Genomic DNA, 20,125 nt, shown 5'->3' on the forward strand with positions numbered 1-20,125 from the left:
AGGTCACTGGGAGAGCAGCTGCAGGACCGTGTGGGGGAGATGTCAGGGAGACAGATATGCAGTGCAGGTCACTGGGAGAGCAGCTGCAGGACCGTGTGGGGGAGATGTCAGGGAGACAGATATGCAGTGCAGGTCACTGGGAGAGCAGCTGCAGGACCGTGTGGGGGAGATGTCAGGGAGACAGATATGCAGTGCAGGTCACTGGGAGAGCAGCTGCAGGACCGTGTGGGGGAGATGTCAGGTGCATGCCCATCAGCCCATTTCTACACTTCTTCCGGGAGACCTACTAATGATCTCAACAGCACCTGACCTCCCAGGCTCGCCCAGAGCCAGGCTGAGGGCAAGAGCAGTGGCTGAGATGAACACAGAGCCAGTCCCCTTGGAGGTCCCAGGTGAGTGGGACAGTCAGACAAAGACAAAACACTTCAACACCAGGCCTCATCATGGGAATGCAGGACTGATGACAGCTAAGCATCAGCTGGCTCAGTTTACAGGAGCAAAGGTGGTGTCAGGAGGGCTTCTAGAAGGAGCAGATGCCTGCTTCAAGGCTTAGGTACAAGGGGAGTATTAACAGAGTGAGGTGGTGTTTAACTTTAATCTAGTGCTTGGGAGGCAGAGACAGGAGGATCTCTGTGAGTATGAGACACAGCGAGCTAAGGACAGTGAAACTACACAGATGGACACCATCTCAAAAGATGGAAAACAAAGGCTGAGCATGCCAGCCTTTAACTGCAGCACTCGGGAGAATCCCAGCAGAGGCACGGAGCTCTGAGTTCAGGCCAGCCTGATCTACAGAGTGAGTTTCAGGACAGCCAGGGCCACACAGAGAAACCCTGTCTCAAAAAACAGGAAAAAAGAATAAAAGGAGCAGAAGCCATAGCCACTCCACACCATCGAGGTCCATGTGCCCACCCAAATGGGCACTGTCACCAAGCACCCTGTCACAGGTGTTTCTCAGAAGGTCAAGAACCCAGCTGGACTGCACTGTCAGCAGCCACCTTAGGCACTGTGGTACCTGCTGTGTGGCAGCCCTGGGCAGTATGAGGTTAACAGGGGAACCAGTCATGGTCCCTGCCCTCAAGCAGCATCTAACAACTAAGGGAAAGGAGAGTCTCAATACTGGCAGTCACAAGTCCCAGCCCTTCCTGCTGATACCCTAGCCTCTGGGTTGACCTTTACAATATGCTCATAAAGTATATTGCTACTATCCCCAACTTTATTGCAGTGGGACCTAAGGTTGGTGGCCCTGGTCACACAGGGAAGTAGCAGAGCAGAACAGAACTCAGATAGGGCTCAGTAGCCACCAGGCAATAAAGCAGGCTGTAAGACTTCAGGGAAGAGAAGAAAGAACAGCATCTGAAGGGCTATCGGGCTATAGAGAGAGACTCCGGGGAGGCTTCCTAGAGGAGGAGGGCAAAGGCTGGGGCCTGGCAGAGCCGACACTCAACAAGCTGGAAGGATACACTGAAGGTCTCATACTTACCCTTCTCTCTACCTGGCTATGACTGGAAGCAATCTGCAGGGTACACACAGGCCCACACATAAGGCATACTATGGGCCTTCCACAAATTGACAATTTCACCTCACCAGTAACTCCACCCGATTTTCCATATGGAAAAGGGAGGTGCCTCAATCTGTTCAAGGCACATGGCAAGTTTGCAACTCTGAGGTCAGTGCTAGAACATTTCTGAACCCTCTAATGTACTGTGAGGCCCACCTGTAAAACCCTTGTCTGGGTGGCTGGGCAGGTGCTTCGGAGTGTCTTTCAGTAGAGGATCCAGATGCTCTGTGTTGGCAGGCACTGTGCTGGGCTCCCAGGAACCAGAGCAGAAGAGGCTGAGTGAGGGGTCCAGGCTAGCATGGATCTCACAGATAGCTGAAGAGGAGACATTGCAGGTAAGCAAGCAGGCTAGGAAGCCCAGGACCTTTGTTATGTATGGCTGACAGTCAGGGAAGACAGGCTGGTGTGGGGAAATGGGTGAGACACATTTACTATTATCAGGAGATACTTTTCTCATGGACTTCTTAGTAACCACGATGCCTTACTCATGGGTTCCTGCTCACAGAGCTAGAAGGTAGCTACCAACATCAATTCTCTACTTCCCTGCTCTATGACCCTGCTAAAAAAAAGAAGAGGAAGAATAGGAGAAGGAAGAGGAGGAGGGGGAAGAGGAAGAGGAGGAGGAAGAGAAAAGTAGCTATGTATATGGCCTGATAATGCTACGTAATCCAATCCTCCTGCCTCCTAGTTCCTAGTGCTGGGATTCTTGGTATATAACATCATACTAGCTACCATCTACCATCAGCCCATTTTAAAGATGGGGAAAGTGATGCTAAAGATGGAAGAGATGTTGCCATCTCACACTGAGGTGTGTTTTTTTTTTTTTCCCCAGAGGCTCTCACTCACAGGAAACCTTTTCTTGGGCCTCTGCAGAGATTCTATTTACCCTGGGCATGAGACGATCCTGGCCTGCTGGTTCTGCTTTTTCTAGCTTTAAATTCCTTCTTCAGTCCTATGACTAGAACCTAGGGCCTTGAACAAGCTAAGAAGGCTATGTGCTCATTTTTTCTGGCTTCCCTCTGACTCTCTCACTGCTGTTCTCTTACTTCTCCACTTGGAGCGTCTTAACACCTCTCCTATTACCTCATGGCCACAGCAGTATAGGGAGAAAGACCAGGAAGACTGTGGTCCAGCCCAAGATCAAGTCATAAGACTGCTGTGTCTGTGTGACTCTGGGTGAACACCTCACTTCCCTCTGAACCTGTCTCATAGTCCAAAAACCAAGATGACAACTGCTGTCTCCTCAGTCTTAGTGAAGAGCAGAGCTTCCCAAAGCACCACGCTCAGCACTTCCAGTCCCTGACTCAGCAATAAGTAAAACCAAAGTCTGAGAGGAAAGAAGGGACCTGAGTTCTGCTCCCTTTGTACAGATAAAGCAGACAAGGCCAACCTACCCAAGGACCAGACAGCACTGGCCACACTGGGTGCTTAAGAACAAGACCTTCTTGAGATTTGTGGTGCTGCAGAGAGGGAAACTGAGGCTTAGAGGACCTGTGGTTCATAAAGGCTCTGCAACATCCCTGTCAGGGTCCAGTAGCTCTGGTGCCAAGACTCATACAGCCTTCCTCAGAGACAGAATGGAGCTGTCATCTGTGCAAGGTCCCATGGGTCTCCCACGTACAACTGACCTGAGGCCATCTCGCTGCCAAAGATGAGGGCTCGTGCCTTTGAGGTGTCAAGACAGTGGCGCAGGGCATCCCGCCTAAGGTTGGTGTTGATGAGAGCCGCCTCCACACCCAGCTTGGCCATGCCTAGCCACAGACCTACAAACTCATTACGGTTTTCCATAAAGAGGGCAACTACATTGCCTGAGGCCAGGCCCCGGGCCTGCAGGAAGTTGGCCACACTATTGGAGTAGTCATCCAGCTGGCGGAAGGTCCAGTGAGTGTCTGTGCCCTCGAAAATCAGGGCTGTCTTGTCGGGGTGGCGCCGTACCACTGAGGCAAACAGCAAGGGCACTGTCTTCCGTTCCTGAAGGTAGCGTCGGACCTTGGTCTTCACCTTCAGGAGCACCATGCCACCGCTGTGTGGGAGCAAACAAGCCATGAGTGCTAAGCTAGGCTCCTGACATTCAACCCAGGCTGCTGTCCAAACAGCCTGAGGCTCAAGAACCATCTAGCTAGCTTTCATTCTTTTGGTTCTCTGAGACAGGATTCCTCTGTGTAGCCTCCATTGTCCTCAAACTCAGAGACCTGCCTGCTTCTGCCTCCCAAGTGCTGGGATTTAAGGTGTGTGCCACCATGTCCAGCCTCAGAGTTCTACTCTTACTTACTCTTCTCTTCTAAGTCTGTTGTTCTGCTAGACGCCCTCTAGGGCCCCAAGCCCACAGTCTAGACACCACATCTGGAGAACTGGAGCCTCCCTTAGTCCTCACTGCCATAGAAAATTAGCTGGAGGCAGGTACCTGTCACATTTACTACCTTGTCTCCTAGGCCTCCTCCATGCTGGGCACAGGGAAAATATTCAGTGCTTGTGGAACAGCCTCCATACCCACCCCACCGACCGCCAGCTTCTTTGTCAGTGCTGGTGCTCTTAATCACCCCCCACCTGCACAGCACCTTTCCCTCCAGGAGAGCTCCTGGATTTCTGGCCTAAGTTCCTCATCTGAGGCTCCCTCTCTCTGTCCCATGCTCCCACAGTTCCTATGGGGCCACTAGAGACCTTTTATAGTTAGCCCAGACTGACAAACACTGAGTTGTTCATTCTAGGCAAGGCTCCTTGTTCTGGGTACTAGAAAATAGACGTGAGTAAGACCACCAGGGTCTCCACAGCAATGGCAGACAGCTTAGGGAGTTGCTTCATCCCTTTCTTACCATCTAAAAGTCAGACCTTCACAGATGGAGTCTACCTTCTTCCTCTCTGGGCCTCAGAACCAGCCTAGAACCTAGCATACAGCAACTAGGAGCAATTTCTCCCAGACATCTAACTCAGGGTTTGTGCTAGCATCCAGCGTCTCCCTGGGCTCTCTTAGGCTGTGCCAACCTAAGGAAAGGTCCTTTTCCCCTAGGGTCTTCTTCACCTTGCCATGAACAGTGTCCACAGGACCCTTCACAGACATCTCTTCAACAAATTTGCTTTGATGTGTGCCCCAGCTTCCAAAACCTGCCCCAGGTCAAGGAGTCTCAGGTTTAGGAGATTCCTTGAGAGACTTTGACCTTGGAGATGAAAGTTCTAGGTATGACTGCCAGGAGAAGGGTGTAGAGAAGGCGCTGTTCCTTTAATGACCCAGATGTCTTGTGCGGCAGGGATAACAGCTGGTAAAGCCCAGCACAGCTGAGACCCCCAAGACAGGCTAGATATGGTACTCACAAGACATCTCTCCTGACCGTCTTGATGAAGACCCGGATGAAACGCCAGCCACCAGACCCCAAGTACAGGAGCAACAGGGAGAATCCCACCTGGGCCCAGGGCAGCTTCAGCACTAGCTTGGAGAACAGTAGTGCTCCTACCAGAGATGCTCCAAGCAGCATTGTGACCTGCAGGTGCAAGGCAGTTAGGAAACTCAAACAACTATTTCTTAGGGGCCTTTATCTCTTCAGTATGATTCCAAAGAGTCAGCCTATGGGGATTACCTAGTCACCTCAAAAGGGGTGGCTTAGAAAAAGGGTCAAGGCTTTGGTTCCATGTCAAGCTGGAAAGGACTTGAGATCTAAAGCTTTGGGTTTAAGAAACAAGAGGATGATCTATCTACCTTTTGGGTCTATCTTTGACCACCTCGCCAAGTGTCCTTGGGCTAGCTTCTCCTACTTCAGGCCATAGCACCTTGCTCTATGCAATGGGTTAGTAAGACTTGTTCTTAGAATCTTTCTAGCCCAAACAGGACAATCCATTCACCTATATTCAAATACTTTAACCAAGATGGCTGGGCACTGATATGTGTCTCTGGCTTGACTCCTCTCCTAGGGACTCCAGGAGGTTCTAGAGATGACAACACCCAAAAGGGCAGCTTCCTGGGAAGGGAGCCCTGCACAGTCTCTGCCCACAGACTCAAGGCAGCGTTGTGCCTCGACTGGTCCATAGAGGGCGAGCCAGCAAATGGGTTAGAGGCAGGAGGGGCCTTAGAGGTGACAGCCCGGGTAGGGTGGAAAGAGGTGATTGTTGGACAGGAAAAGGATTTTGAAGCACTGCACTCACCTATACCCATACATTCATATGAACCTTTGGGGACTAGGGCTGAGAAGAAGGGGAAAAGGCTGTGTTGAAGCCTAGGGCAGAGATTAAGGCCCAAACTCTATTCCTGCTTCTTTATGGATTTAGTCAAGAGGACAGCTAATGGACTGGTTTTCTTGGGAAGAGCAGAAGGTCAAGGATATGAATGAAGTAGCCTGAATATCTCCAAGCTAGGCGGAGGAGCAGGACCTGGACCATAGGGAATCCCTTATGAGACTGCTTTCTGGAGAAAAACATTAAGCCAGGGGTGGGAGGACTATTGCAGGATCGCTAGGATTCTTAGCTCTCTGACTTGACAGAGCCAGTCAGAAAAGAGGCTAGGAGCCGGTCTAAGACCGCCGAGAGAGGAGACAGGACAGGAGGGGTGCCGCGGACTGACCTGCCTCTGGACAGCTAGGACATCAGAGCGCTCGCAGGACTAGGAGAAGGAGGGCGCGCCCCTTAGCCGGAGCCGGCACCGCCGTCTCCCCCTGCTCGGCCTGGCACGTTTTGCCCCAGCTCAGAAAGCCGCCGTCCCCGCCTTAGCTTACCCGGCTGCGGCTGCGCGGCGTGGCGCCCCGTCAAGATGCGGCCCGGTTGCGGCAGCGGAGTGCGGTGCGCTGGGGGCATCGGCCGCCCCGGGGCGCACACAGCGGAGCCTCAGCGCGTCTGGCCCACTCCTCGCTCTTGTAGGGTCTGTACCTCTGCCACGCTCCACCCCCACCCGCCTCCCGCACCCGCACCGGCTGTGCTGGCCGGCAGCACCGCTTTCCGTACCGTCCCCGCACAGCAGAAGGCGAGCTTCTGAGCCCGTGCGCCTCAGCGCAACCCAGCCCCAGCGCGCCCGACACCGCCCAGTCCCTCCAGCCCTGCGCGCGCCACTGCCTCCGCAGCCGCCCGGCCCGCTGGGAGTGGTAGGCTGAGCTGCACGGCATGCTGGGAGTTGTAGTCCTAATAGCCTAGCTTGTTCTGGCTGCTGAAGTTGCCCCTGGTCAGGCAGTGTGTAGATCTGCTCTTTGGGTCATCCCTCTCTGCAACTGTCTGGACTAGGACCCAGGTAGAATATACCCGCCCACAGACCATTCAAGAACCCAGAGCCAGAGCTGAGGCCCAAGTAGAATTTGTTTAACTTATTATTAACATTTGTTTGCTTATTTGTGTATGCCAAAGCCCCTGTATGGTCAGAGGACAACTCGTGGGAATTGATTCTGTTCTTACACCATGAGCTCCAGGGATCAATTTAAGGTTATTAGCCTTGGCCCTCAGGCATGGGTTCAGGCACCTTTCCCTGATCCACCTTGCCAGTCCTGTTTGTTTTTTGAAACAGGGTAGTAACTTTGCCCTGAATCTTGTTGCAGTCAATCTACTTCAGCCATGAGTACTGGCATTACAGGCATGAACTACCACACTTGTCTTGAAATAGAATTTAACAAATGTTTAATACCACTTGCTGAAAAAAAAAAAGCTGGATTCTGGCAGAGGTGAGCCTGCACAAAGAGTAATTATGGGTTCTGGCAGAATACACAGGGCATCAGGCTTCTAGACCATTTGGAATGGTTATTCACCACGGCTGAGTACAATTGCTCCCTTGGGACTTTTACAGTTTTTAGTACCTTCACAAAGTTCAGAAAGAGCTGGAGTCTCCTGAAAGGTCAGGATTTAAAGCCTGTGTAACTAACTTTAACCCTGACTGATAACACTCCAGAACACTGGTTTCTTCCTAAACTGAGAGCTTTGTCAAGTCACCTGTCTAGCTGTAGGCGAGAGTCCAGACTCACAGCCTGTGGGGTTGAGAGCCTCTGAAGAGTTTTGGGGTGACTAAGCAACTTGCTCATCTACTGCTGCCTCTTGTCCTTAAATAGCTCCTTCAATGACTCAGCCTGGTTAAGTTTTTAAAGGGGGAGGGGTGGTTAAAGGTCCATTTATAGGGGTTACAGATGAAATTTTGGTATGATGATGGTCTGGACCTGTTCAGGAGTGCATCCTTCAGAGAGTTTTGATAGTAAGCTAAAAGGATGTCTCCGGGGCTATAACAGCAGGTGCCCCATGCTCACAGGCATGGGCATTACAAACTAACAGGAGAATCATGTTCTCAGGAGAAACTTCCAAATCTCAGTCCCTTCTTTTGTATTAAAAGTGAGTTTGGGGGTCAGGCAAGCATGGTGGTACATAACTTTAATTCCAGCACTTGGGCTGCGGAGACTCTCTGTGAGTTTGTACTATACAGGCTATACAGGGAGAATTTTGTCTCAAACAAATGAACAATATGTGAGCATAGATATGGTTCACGGGCTCACCTCACAGCACAGGTGTGCAGATTCATGGACACATTTGAAATACCACTGGCATATTTATTATTATAGTTTATAGGCTGGCTACAGAGAGCACATACATCAAGCTCTAGGAGACATTTTGGCTCCCAGTGTTTGAAGTTATCCCAAGTGCATAGCGTGTCAGGCTGGAGCTGGACGTAAAGCTTAGTAGAAGAGCCATACCTAGCTTGCCCAAGACCCTCCTTTGATCCCAGAACCAGAAAAAAACAACCAAAAAAGCCAAGCAGGGCATTATGACACACACCTTCCCTGCCCACTCATGCACGTGTCCTCTTTGGTACATACATACTTTTAGTTTCCACATGCAAGAGCAGAGGCAAGCAGGTCTCTGTGAGTTGGAGGTCAGCATCTTCTACACAGTGAGTTCCAGGTGAGCCAGGGCTACAGAGAGACCCTGTTGACGCCCTGTCTCAACATCAACTAAGTAACCAAGGAGGAGGGGTCTGGGGAGTTGACTCAGTAGTGGAGCACTTGTTGCTGACCAGAGGGTCTAAGTCTGCTTCCCAGCACTCACAGCCCACAGTTGCCTATAACTCCTACTCCAGGGACTCTGAAGCCCTCTTTTAGCCTTTGCAAAACATGCATACACATACATATATAAATAGAATTTGTTTTTCAAATAAGGAAAGAAGGAGCAGGCCAGCCTAGGCCATATAACATGGCAAAGCTTTGTATCAGATTAAAAACTCTGGGTAGAAAGATCCTGTCTGGTCACACGCACAGGGATTAGTGAGGAATAGAGCAAAATGCTTGTTGAATAAAAAGAGAAAAAGTGAGGAGAGTGTGGTAACCACTGAGTGCAAACACACGTCCTAGACTGTTGAGGTCATCTGCAAGGAAGCAAGTGTGTTTGGGAGAGGGGACTGCTGTCCTCTTACTAGACTTGTCACAGTGGTCAAATCCCACAGAACACTGGGCTAGGCCTGAGGTCTAGAAACCAAACACAGATAAGCAAGACATCCTGCCTTCAAGCTGCTTGGCATGGTTGGACAGAGAGGGTGGGTACAGACTGGACTAGGCTGCTCCTCACCGCATTCTGGCATTTCACTGCCTAACGCTTTCCTTGGGCCGTCTTCTTTCCCTCCTAGTCAGACACAGCTAGGATGGAGTTCCTCAGTGGCTAGGCTTTGAGAAATCACTTTCCCAAAAGTCCAGAGCCTATCTGCATCTGTTGAGTAGGTGCATCTCCTGGGGCCGGCAAGAATTCAAGGTGACACATCTGGAGCTGGCCCACAGAAGACCCTCAGCTGGCTTCAACTCTAAGGCCAGAAGTGGTACTGTTTCCATTATTGCTGGTGATAGTATTGACAACTTGATAGTCTGTGGTCACTTGGGAGGTAGGCCTCAGGCCATGCCCGTGGGGGAATTATCTTACATTAATAATGTGAGGATATCCATCTTAATTGAGGGTGGGATTATTCCCTGGGCAGAGGTTCTGAACTGTATACAATGAAGAAAAGTACCCAGGCATGACGGTACATGCCTTTAACCCTGTCTCAAACAAAACAAAACAAAACAAAACAAAACAAACCCCCCCCAAAAAAAAAGAAAAAAAAAAGAAATCTGCCTGCCTCTGCCTCCCAAGTGCTGAGATTAAAGGCGTGCGCCACCACTGCCCAGCCAAGATTTGTTTATTTCATGTATGTGGGCACTGTTGCTGTTTTCAGACACACCAGAAGAGAGCATTAGATCCCATTACAGATGGTTGTGAGCCACCATGTAGTTGCTGGGAACTGAACTCAAGACCTCTGGAAGAGCAGTCAGTGCTCTTAACCGCTGAGCCATCTCTCGAGCCCAGCCTATCATTTTAGATACAGTTTTCACATTTTATTTTGCACGTGTGAGTGCATGCACACCATGGCACATTTGGGCTGGTCAGGACAACTTGCAGAAGTTGTTTTTCACCTTCCACTCTTTGGGTCTTGGGGACGGATGTCAGGTCTTCAGGCCTGGTGGCGTGTGTTTTTACATTTGTAAGCCATCTAATAAGCCGTTTTGGGTTGGAGAGATGGCTCAATCGTTAATAACATGGACTGTTTTGACAGAGGTCCCGAGTTCAATTCCCAGCAACCACATGGTGGCTCACAACCATCTGTAATGGGATCCGATGCCCTCTTCTAATGTGTCTGAAGACAGATACAGTATACTCACATAAATAATCTTAAAAAAAAAGCCTGGTTTTATTTTATTTTGTTCCAGTTTTGAAGTTTCATTTTGTTGAGTGTGTGTGTGTATGTGTGTGTGTGTGTATGGTGCATGCAGATGTTGGTAGACAACTTGTGAGAGACCATTATCTTCCTACCATGTTCACGCTGGGCGGTGGTGGCGCACGCCTTTAATCCCAGTACTTGGGAGGCAGAGGCAGACGGATTTCTGAGTTCGAGGCCAGCCTAGTCTACAGAGTGAGTTCAGGACAGCCAGGGCTACACAGAGAAACTCTGTCTCCAAAAACCAAAAACCAAAAAGCAAAAAAAAAAAAAAAAAAAAAAAAGGAAGTGCCTTTACTGTTGACCCATAGGCACTGTCACTGTTCCTCAGCTGATGTCAAAAATCTGGCTTAGAAATAGAAGGGACAGCCGGGCAGTGGTGGCGCACGCCTTTAATCCCAGCACTCGGGAGGCAGAGGCAGGCGGATTTCTGAGTTCGAGGCCAGCCTGGTCTACAGAGTGAGTTCCAGGACAGCCCGGGCTATACAGAGAAACCCTGTCTCGAAAAAAAAACAAAAAAAAAACAAAAAAAAAACAAAACAAAAAAAAAATAGAAGGGACTTGTTAGTCTTCTGCTGGCTGGGGACTTGATTCCTAGACATCAGACCTAGTCTTCAGACCCAATGACAGCAACAACCAATTGGAATCCAATTGGGGTGGGATTCCACTCCCCAGTACCCCAGGCAAAGGGGGCTAGGCTAAGGATGACCAGCAGACTCTAGGCCTGATGGAGCTTTATTTAGACACCAGAGACAACTCCTCTTTCCCACCACTCTGCTCAGGGCTTGGCAACACGATGTAGTAGTCAAGCTTTCAAAGACAGAGTTTGGCAGGATGCGCTGTCAGAGTCACTGTCCAAAAGTGGGGTCTCCAACCTGAACTATCAGTATGACCCAAGATAGCTGTTCCAGGCACACCTACTGCTCCCTCCTGATGGCTCGAAGCAGCCTGGTGGCCCACTGCCCCGCCTCTCTCTCCTGGGCTGGCCCTCAAGGCACATGGTAGCAATGACTATAAAAATTATAATAAGTGACACTCTGAGTTCAAGGTTCAAAGAGTAGAAACAAAAGCAGCCGAGGGGCTCCTTTGTTTCGAGGAAGGCAGTGTGTGGAGAGGAAGGCTCCGTCCTCCCTGTGTAGCAGCTCAGGCTAGGCTGGACCCTGGAAATGTTTTGGAGGAGGACTGATGCCCAGTTCCTCCCGCAGGGCTGTCAGGGACTGCTCCCAACGCTGCTCATAGTAGATGTTGAGGGCACACGGGGCCCTGCGGCCATTCTGAATCGCCCAAGGGATCAGCTCCGAGAACAGTACTCGGAGGCTCCTGGAGGGGGCAGCAGAGAGAAGAAAAGCCATAAAGTCCCCAAACTGTCCTCAGTCAGCCCTCCCTCAGCCCCACACAGATCTCAGTGAGGAGAGCTCCCACTCCTCAGAGCACACACCTTGAATGATGAAGCTTAGATTTAAATAAAGGGTTGCCCAATTCCAGAAGCTTCACCTTCATGAGACCCTGTTCGTTCTGACCAAGCTCCTGAGGCCTGACCCCAGAGACCCTGGGGCTCATTGACTCAGTTTCCCTTTCTGCATCATTCTTCCCATCCTTGTTTTCTGGAGAGGCATGAAGCACCTGTATGCCATCCCTCCTTCCTGGAGCCCCAGCCCTTCTGAGGTCTCCTCCCATCCCAGAAAACTTACTGAGCACGGAGGCGGATGGGTCCAAAGAGTGCTCCCAGGATGCACATGGGTAGGCCGGTCTGCACAGCTTCAAACCACTTTACCACAATCTCTCCTAGAGGTAAGGGAGGGTAGGAGGTGGGGGGGGGTAAGGGAGGTCAGTGATGCTGAAGTGGCCCGAGAAGCATGCTCCCCTTTCGCACTGTAGGGTTTGGTGGGGTCTAGTCTCATCTTATGTGGGCTGTGGGACATTTGGCTAGAAGAGAAGGCCAAAGAGGAGAATCACAGGGATAGCATGCAGAGGATCTCAAAGGACAGGCTGAAAACAGAGTATACAGGCCGCAGGGACCCTTGATGACTAGATGCTGAGATGAGGCTGGGAGGCAGGGAGGACGAGGCTGGACGGCAGGGATGCTGTCAGGGCGCATACAATGCAGAAGGCAGGACGTAGCTAGTGATACAGAGGAGCAGGAACTGGGACCCTGCCTGGCAGGCAGACCTGGGCTGGGGTCAGTTGGCTGTCCCACCACCACTCACCAAGCATATTGGTGGGCATCCCAAGCAGGGTGTGGAGCATGTCATGCACCTCACGGTATCTCTGGATCACGTAGGCTAGCTCTTCATCATCCACAAAACGTGTAGGTGCTCGTGTATCTGGAGAGACTTTCTGGAGAACACAATCCCTCCTTGGACTCTTTCCCATCAGCCCCCAGGGCCTTGGTGGCCTGCCACTAGTTGACGTTCAGCTATGTCCCACCGAGCACATACCCTATCTGAGAATCCTGCTGCTGTTCCCACACCTGCTAACTGGGAGCCTCAGGTAACGATTACTCCAACCCCCACTCCAGTTCACACCTCACACAATGCTGGCAGCCTGGTGGAGTCTACAGCTTTAGTGAGGAGAGGGGGAATAGGTATGGACTTTCTGTTTTGTAAGACAGAAGTTCTGAGATTAGTTGCATTAAAAAACAAAAACACACAGAACCTACCAGGAGCTAAGGAGATGATTTGGTCAATGGAGTAACTGCTGTACAAGTGCGAGGCTCTGAGCCCCATCCCCAACACCCAGGTAAGAAATAACACACAAATAAACGAGTAAATAAATAAATAAATAAATAGGTGGCTGCTCATGTGCCTGTAATCCCAGCACAAGGAAAGCAGAAACAAGAGGCCAAGAGGTGACCCAGGGCTCACAGGCCAGCCAGTTTAGCCAGATTGATGGGCTCTAAATTCAATGAGAGACTGACTTGAACATAAAAGTTTGAGGAAGATATTTGATGTCAGTCTCCAAGATCTTCACACAGGCACAGGCACACGTACACACACATACACACAATCGTACATGTAAAAGAAACATACTGTTGCTGAACTATAAACTTAAAAATGGTTGTGATGGGCTGGGGGTATAGCTCAGTTGATAGAGTGTGGGCCTAGCCTAGCATATTCTCAGTACTGCATACAACCAGGCACAGTGGCATATAGCTGTAATCCTGGCAGTTGGAAGGTAGAGATAGAAGAATCAGGAGTTCAAGGTCATCTTTAGCTACATAGACAATTTGAGGCTACCCTGGGCTATGGGCCTTTCCCAAAAATCAAAATAAATAAGTAAATCCAAAATGTTATTAGATTATTTCTGCTTCCTTTTGCTTTTAAGGAGCCAGTAGGAAGCTTTAAAGTCCCTGTGTGGCCAGAGTTGTTTTGTATGCTTTGGGACCAGCTGGCCATTTCACTCACTATTGTGACTCTGGTGCCTGGTCTAGGAGGTTTTAGAGTCTCTTCCCACATGGCCCTGGCTGACCTTGAGCTCAGGGCAAGTCTTCTGCCTCAGTCTCCTTAATGCTGGAGAGTACAGGTGTGTACACGCCCAGCACAGGTTGATTATCCTTACTTACTCAACCCTGCTTCTCTGAGTCTGCTTCTGTGCCTGAAGAGCCTGGGGTCACCCTAGCTGGCCTGGTCCAACGTGGCTTCAGCTCACATGGAAGCTGATGGATCTGAGGTCTTTGTTGCCTCCAGGCAGCTGGCACAGCACTATGCTCGGTGTTAACATAACCTCTGGCCTTGCTGGGCCCCAAGACCTCACTTCTTGCTGTGCTAGGAGGAAGCAACTGCAGCAGCAGTAGCTGCTTTCACCAAGGACCTACTATGTGCAGATTCTATATGATGTCCTCCACATAGACTGTCATATTTTATCCTTACAGTAATCCAAGAGGTACACACTATTACTAATTTCAGAAATAGGTGAGAAAAATGTGGCTAGGAAGGTAAAGATACCACAGCTGAGGTAGCTGGAACAAACTCTGTTGGTCTACAAAGCCAGCAGCCTTGACACCCATTATCGATCAGTCATATTAATGCCCTGGAGGTGAAGGCTCTGTCATCTTTCTGGGGGAGATTCTCTGCAGGGCTGTGAGACTAGGAAGAGACTCGGGACATTTCCCATGTTTCTTCAACTTGCCAAAGGATGACCACGCCTTTCAGCACTGCCAGCCTCTGTTCCTGTGACTTTACCTTGAACTTTCACCTAAATCTCTGTAAGGCTCAAGGTGCTTCTTTCCATTCTGTGGCTGGTTTCCTTGTGTTAGAAGTGCCACATCTCCAGACTGTCACCATAGTAGGGAATACACTAGGTAAGGTGCCCAGGACAGCCCTAATAGACCTCCTCCCCATACCAGCAACAGGACTAAAGACTGTGGGCAATGCAGAAGCTGTCCCTCCCATGGTGGCACTTGGGGCAGGTTCCTCACTGATGAAATAACCTGCACCCTGGTGAAACTAGGGCAGGTAACTGCCCTGCCAAGGCAAAGGTGCTAGGAGAAAGTGAGAGGCAGCTTGCGTCCGGGGGCACTTCCTTCATTGAGTAGTGGTTCTCGACTGCTCATCAGGGATCTTTACAGTGTCTGGACATTTAAGGTTGTTACCAGTGTATGGATGAGGGAGTCAACAGGCGTCTGGTAGGTAGAAGTCAGGGATGCTACTAAAGAGCCTACGAGGCACAGGACAGCTTCTCAGTCAAGACTCACCCAACCCACAGCAGCAGTGCATAACTCTAAGAACTTGTTCTATAGTAACTCTCAGCCACGCCCCCCCCTCCTTCAGCCTGGCTGGCTTCTGGCTGAGTGCCTAGAGCTGTTAAGCTTCAAAGAGATGTGTGCATGATAGAGGGAGGGGACAGGTGGAGTAGGAAAACTGGATTATACTGAGCTTTCGTTTATTTCATTTTGAGAGAGGGTCTCTGTGTAGCCCTGGCTGTCCTGGAACTGTGTAGACCAGAGATCCACCCACTTCTGTCCCTCAAAAGCTGGGATTACTATTTTAAAACTTTCCAATCACTTTTAATGGTTCCTATTACAAAATGCAGTTTCTTTCCCAAGGCCCCAGGACAACGATCAGCCTAATCTTTCCCAGTCCCCTATTCACGCCTCTTTAGTATATTTTGTCTGTCTGTAGACTTATGCTGGGGACAGAGCCCAGGGCCTTAGACATGCTGAACTATCTACCACTGAGCTTTGCCCTCAGACCCTCCAATGTTTTGCTTTGTTATTCTTCTTTTAATATATACATGACTGTTGTTCACATATATCTATGCACCAAGTGTGTGCTAGCAGCCCACAGAGACCAGAAGAGCATGTCAGATCTCCTGGAACTGGAGTTATAGAAGGCTATGAGTTGCCATGTGGGTGCTGGGGATTGAATCAGGTCCTCTGAAAGAGCAGTAAACAGTCTTAACCACTAAGCTCTCTCCAGCCTGTTTGCCTTTAAGTATAGCCTGTAAGTACAGGAGGTATGGTTACTCCCTATGTAGTCAGGTCGATATTGAATTTAGTGGTAACCCTCCTGCTTCAACCAGGCATGTAGGAGTAAGTACATCATAGCAATTGGCTTGATTTCCTTTTTCTTTCTTGATACATGTGTGGCATATGTGCACATGTATGATGTGTGTGGTGGCCAGAGGTTAGTGTTGAGTGTCTCTTCCTTACTCTCCATCTCATTTCTGAGACAAATCTCTAACTGCACCAGGGGCTCAGTGATACAGGTCAGCTGACTGGACAGTGACCGTCTGGGATCAGATACCCCTCCCTCTGCAGTGCTAGGGTTACAGGTATGAACTGCCAGGTCTGCTTTTACAAACTCAGGCCCCTGTGTTGAAGCATCAGTCACTGAACCAGCTGGAGCTGTCCTCCCAGCCTTGTGTTGTCCTGATTCTTTGAGCTTGTTTATTCATCTGCTTAGAGAGCCCTTCCACAGAACTCTACAAAGCTGACAGCGTCCCATCTTCCAAGTCTCCCTGGAAAGGTCTCTCCTGACCACTGAACCAGCAGTGGCTACCCCTACTCCATCCAGAGATATCCTCTGCACCATTGTCTTGTTCCCTTCAGCATGCCCGCCCCTGAGGCTGTAGGCTCCCCAGCAAGATATTTGGCTATTTTAGTTCATTGTGTCCTATGGCTGAGCAGGATGTCTGATGTATTCTGAGAACTTAAGAAATACTTTACTGCCGGGCGGTGGTGGCGCACGCCTTTAGTCCCAGCACTTGGGAGGCAGAGGCAGGCGGATTTCTGAGTTCGAGAGTTCGAGGCTAGCCTGGTCTACAGAGTGAGTTCCCAGGACAGCCAGGGCTACACAGAGAAACCCTGTCTCAAAAAAACAAAACAAAACAAAACAAAACAAAAAAAAAGAAATACTTTACTGCCGGGTGGTGGCGGTGCACACCTTTAATCCCAGCACTTGGGAGGCAGAGACAGGCGGATTTCTGAGTTCAAGGCCAGCCTGGACTACAGAGTGAGTTCCAGGACAGCCAGGGCTACACAGAGAAACCCTGTCTCCAAAAACCAAAAAAAAAAAAAAAAAGCAGGAGGAGCAGGGTCTTGTGTAACCCAGGTTGGCCAAACATTCACTACATGGGTAAGACCAACCCTGAGCTTCTGATTACCTCTCCTCTATCCCACAGTTCATGCCGGGAACTGGCCCCAGGCCTTTCTATGTGAACTTGACCAACTGAGCTATCTCCTCAGACCACTACATTTTAATTTCAGTTTTTAAAACTACTTTATGAACTGACTCTCTAATAAGAGCACAAGCTTCAGGAGGTCAGGAACCTGGCTTGCTACACCACAGCGCATGGAATGATGGGTGGCAGATGCTCAGTAATGGGAATCCTCTCCTCCCACCATCTCTTGCCTGGTGCAGGACAGTCCCACACTGGTTCCCAGGCCTCTGGGTGGAACACTGCCCAGGGTAGGACTAGCTGCTCGCTCTGTGCCTGAGTCCTCATGTCTTGCAAGAGGATGCCAATAGAACTTACTAGAAAGGTCACTGGGAGGATCCAGCCAGGTCATGTACCAGCCTGGCAGCTGGCACACAACAGGAGGTGAGTAACCTCCAGTATTTGGGATGACATTACCAGACCATTTATCCATCACACAGAAAAATGTCAAAGACTGAAAAGCACTCCTGCCTTAGCTGGCATCAGGCATCCTCCCGCCCTAGGCTAAATCCTCCCATGCCACCTGCTACCCTTATTGGTAACTGCTGGATACACAGAGCCTGGAAACTCACATTCACATCCAAGAAGCGAAGATACTCACGGCCCAGAGAGCCTTCAGGCAGGCTCCGGAGCTTGCTTAGGTCGAGGGTAGACAGTGAGATCCGGGGACGCTCTCTGAAAGATAGAGTGTAGGAGGAAGGGCTGGGCGTGTGTCCGCCAAGGCAAGTGAAAGGGTCACAGAAAGGAAGCTGAGGCAGGCATAGGAACACAGGACATCTGTGTAGCCACAAGCCCTAACGGAGCACTGCAGCATTAGGGACTGTGGAGACCATCACAACCCAGGGCTGAGCTGGTGCCTTTAAGGCACAATCTAGTTAGAGAAGAAGGGCCACAGATGTCAGGGAGGGGATAGAGAGAGCACATTTGGAGAAGTACAGCTAGCCACTGAGAGCTTAGTGCAAGCAGAGTCTTGTGACTGACACTGGATTAAGAGGACATATTGTACAACCCAGGGGATCCATCCCACATACATACATGTGTGCTCTTGGCTTTGAGCAGTGCCCCAGGCAATGCATCCCCCCATGGTCCTCTGAAGGGCTCCTTACAGGATGAGGATTGACACATCCTTGCCAATGCCAAGGCAAAGTTGGGACCTACTGTAGAATCTGGGCACCCTCTGGATCCTTCTTCATCTGGTCTCTGAGGAATTTCAGGGTGTGGCATCCTGTGGTCTCTCCTAGAACTGCCACCATGTCTAAAAGGACAGAGACGGGCAAAGACAGAGGATGGAATCTTTTCGTTTGTTTGTTTGTTTGTTTTTGAGACAGTCTCTTTTTGTAAAAATACAGGCTGTCCTGGAACTCACTATGTAGATCAGGCTTGCCTCAAACTCAGAGATCTTTCTGCCTCTGCTTCCTAAGATTAAAGGCTTATACCACTAGGACAGCAAGCTACTATTCTTAGCATTATAAATCTATTGGAATATGGTGGCTTTCATCAACAGTAGGAACCATTTTCACAGTCATTATCGAGACAGAGTGTCGTGTTTCCACTGATTAGTACAGGCCTTGAGATTAAATAGTGATGAACGGCAGTAACTAAGCTCACACAGTGCTGGCTTAGCACACACAAAGCTCTGAGTTTGGTTCCCAGCATCATATAAACTGGGTATGGTAGCACATACCTGTAGTACCAGCATTCAGGGGTTAGGGAGGCAGAGCAATCAGGAACTCAAAGTCATCCTATGGAGTTAGAGGCCAGCTCAGTCTACATGAGACCTCGTCTCAACAAAACAATTTTTTTAAAAAATTGTGTTAGAGATGAGTACAGGGACAGTTACCAGATCCTATACAAACCACATCACATGTCTCTTCCCCTCATCTTTTCTTTCTTTGAACAAAGTCTGGCTTGTATGGAATAAGAAGCTGGTCTTAAACTGTTTCAGTAAAGAAAATCCTGAAGATCATGATCCTTGACCTTACCAAGATGACTTACTACCCAGTGAGAATGTTGTAATGTGGTGTGTACCTGTAAGGTCCTTCAACCCAGAGATTAATATGCTAGGATGACAGACTCTCCCAAGAATTACAAAAAGGCAGACCTGTAGATCTCACGCTTCTTTCCTCCTCTCCTCCCTGTGCCCAGCAGATCCATAACAGTTCTGGCTAGAATCAGGCATCTGATTATCATAAACGTTCCTGGAAACTATGAGATAGGCGCAGCCAGGTTTGAATGTCCACAAACTAAGGCTTTGACAGAAGTCTGGACCGGCCCAAGCTTTCGAGACCGAGAAGTGAACGACCTTACCGTGGCGATAGGGGTTATAGAGTGCCATTCCCGCCGCGCCCGCAGCCAGCAGCATCTTTTGCAGTGAGGTGGTGGGGATGTGGTCCGGGTACAGCAGGCGGGCGCCATGGCTCCCGGCCCTGAGAGGCACATCTGCGGGGCAGGAAAGAGGTAAAAGTGAGAGAAGTCCGGTTCTCCTGTCGCCGTGGACACCAGGGTCAGGGCTGCTCACCTACAGCTGGCGGTGTAGGGTGCGGGAGACTGCGGTAGAGGCGCAAGGAGCGAAGTAGCAGGGTCGCCATGGCAGCGGACGTCCGCGGTGGATGGGCGGGGCTCCGCGGTGGATGGGCGGGGCTCCGCAGGTACGACGGAGGCCCGAGAAGACAAAAGACTCCTTGGGAATTGAACTCACTGTGGCTTTTTGATCGGAGATGTTGTAATGTGGACAGGAGCATGAGAAGAAAAGCCACAAGATTTGTTTGCCACTGACTTAAGACAACTGCTCTGAGCCAGACGTTATTTATAGCGTATGCCTGTCAACTCAGCACTTGAAAACTGGAAGCCGAAGGATCAGTTCAAGATCCTTCTTGGCGAATTCTTAAGTTCGAAAACAGCCTGAGCTACTTGAGACCATGTCTCAAAAACCAAGCCCGGTGTGAATTACCCGTCACTCCAGCACTTGGGAAAGTGGAGACAGGAAAATAAGGAACTTTCGGCAACGTAGCAAGTTTGAGGGCAGTGTGGGTTATATGAGAAACAAACAAAAACTCCTGAAAGGGAATCCGAGATGAACATAACCAAGAACTAGGTTGTTCAATATCCGGCCCTATTTCCTTCTCTATTTCATATTTTCTCTCCGGAGGACAATAAGATACGAACCTCTTCCGGCCAAGGAAACAAGGCGGCTACCTGCAGTAGGGACCACATTTGTG

The 20,125-nt window shown here is 49.9% G+C and overlaps 2 protein-coding genes across 3 annotated transcripts in view; both read right to left on the reverse strand.

Annotated features, from left to right (window-relative positions):
• Window positions 1-6,279, reverse strand: part of Slc27a4 (solute carrier family 27 member 4) — a 12,873-nt gene extending 6,594 nt beyond the window's left edge. The window contains exons 1-4 of the mRNA XM_028757141.1: window positions 6,262-6,279; window positions 4,871-5,037; window positions 3,190-3,584; window positions 1,718-1,876 (exon numbers count right to left, since the gene is read on the reverse strand). Coding sequence (XP_028612974.1) covers window positions 1,718-1,876; window positions 3,190-3,584; window positions 4,871-5,031 — 715 coding nt within the window. The 5' untranslated portion in view covers window positions 5,032-5,037; window positions 6,262-6,279. The remainder of the gene's footprint in view (window positions 1-1,717; window positions 1,877-3,189; window positions 3,585-4,870; window positions 5,038-6,261) is intronic.
• A 4,688-nt stretch (window positions 6,280-10,967) lies between these two features.
• On the reverse strand, window positions 10,968-19,528 carry Coq4 (coenzyme Q4). Of its 2 annotated transcripts, none has more exons than XM_028757042.1 (7): window positions 19,426-19,528; window positions 19,215-19,346; window positions 18,066-18,162; window positions 17,509-17,582; window positions 12,458-12,583; window positions 11,942-12,035; window positions 10,968-11,570 (listed from the first exon to the last, which is right to left on the reverse strand). In XM_028757042.1, the coding sequence occupies exons 1-7, from the start codon at window positions 19,493-19,495 to the stop codon at window positions 11,399-11,401; spliced, it is 765 nt and encodes a 254-aa protein (XP_028612875.1). In that variant the 5' UTR covers window positions 19,496-19,528; the 3' UTR covers window positions 10,968-11,398. The 2 variants fall into 2 exon arrangements, with proteins under 2 accessions (XP_028612875.1, XP_028612874.1); XM_028757041.1 differs by having other exon boundaries at window positions 12,458-12,587; window positions 17,480-17,582.
• Between the last annotated feature and the right edge of the window lie 597 nt (window positions 19,529-20,125).

The sequence above is a fragment of the Grammomys surdaster genome, unplaced genomic scaffold (assembly GCF_004785775.1).
Source record: "Grammomys surdaster isolate TR1022 unplaced genomic scaffold, NIH_TR_1.0 126133, whole genome shotgun sequence".
NCBI classification, from domain to species: domain Eukaryota; kingdom Metazoa; phylum Chordata; class Mammalia; order Rodentia; family Muridae; genus Grammomys; species Grammomys surdaster.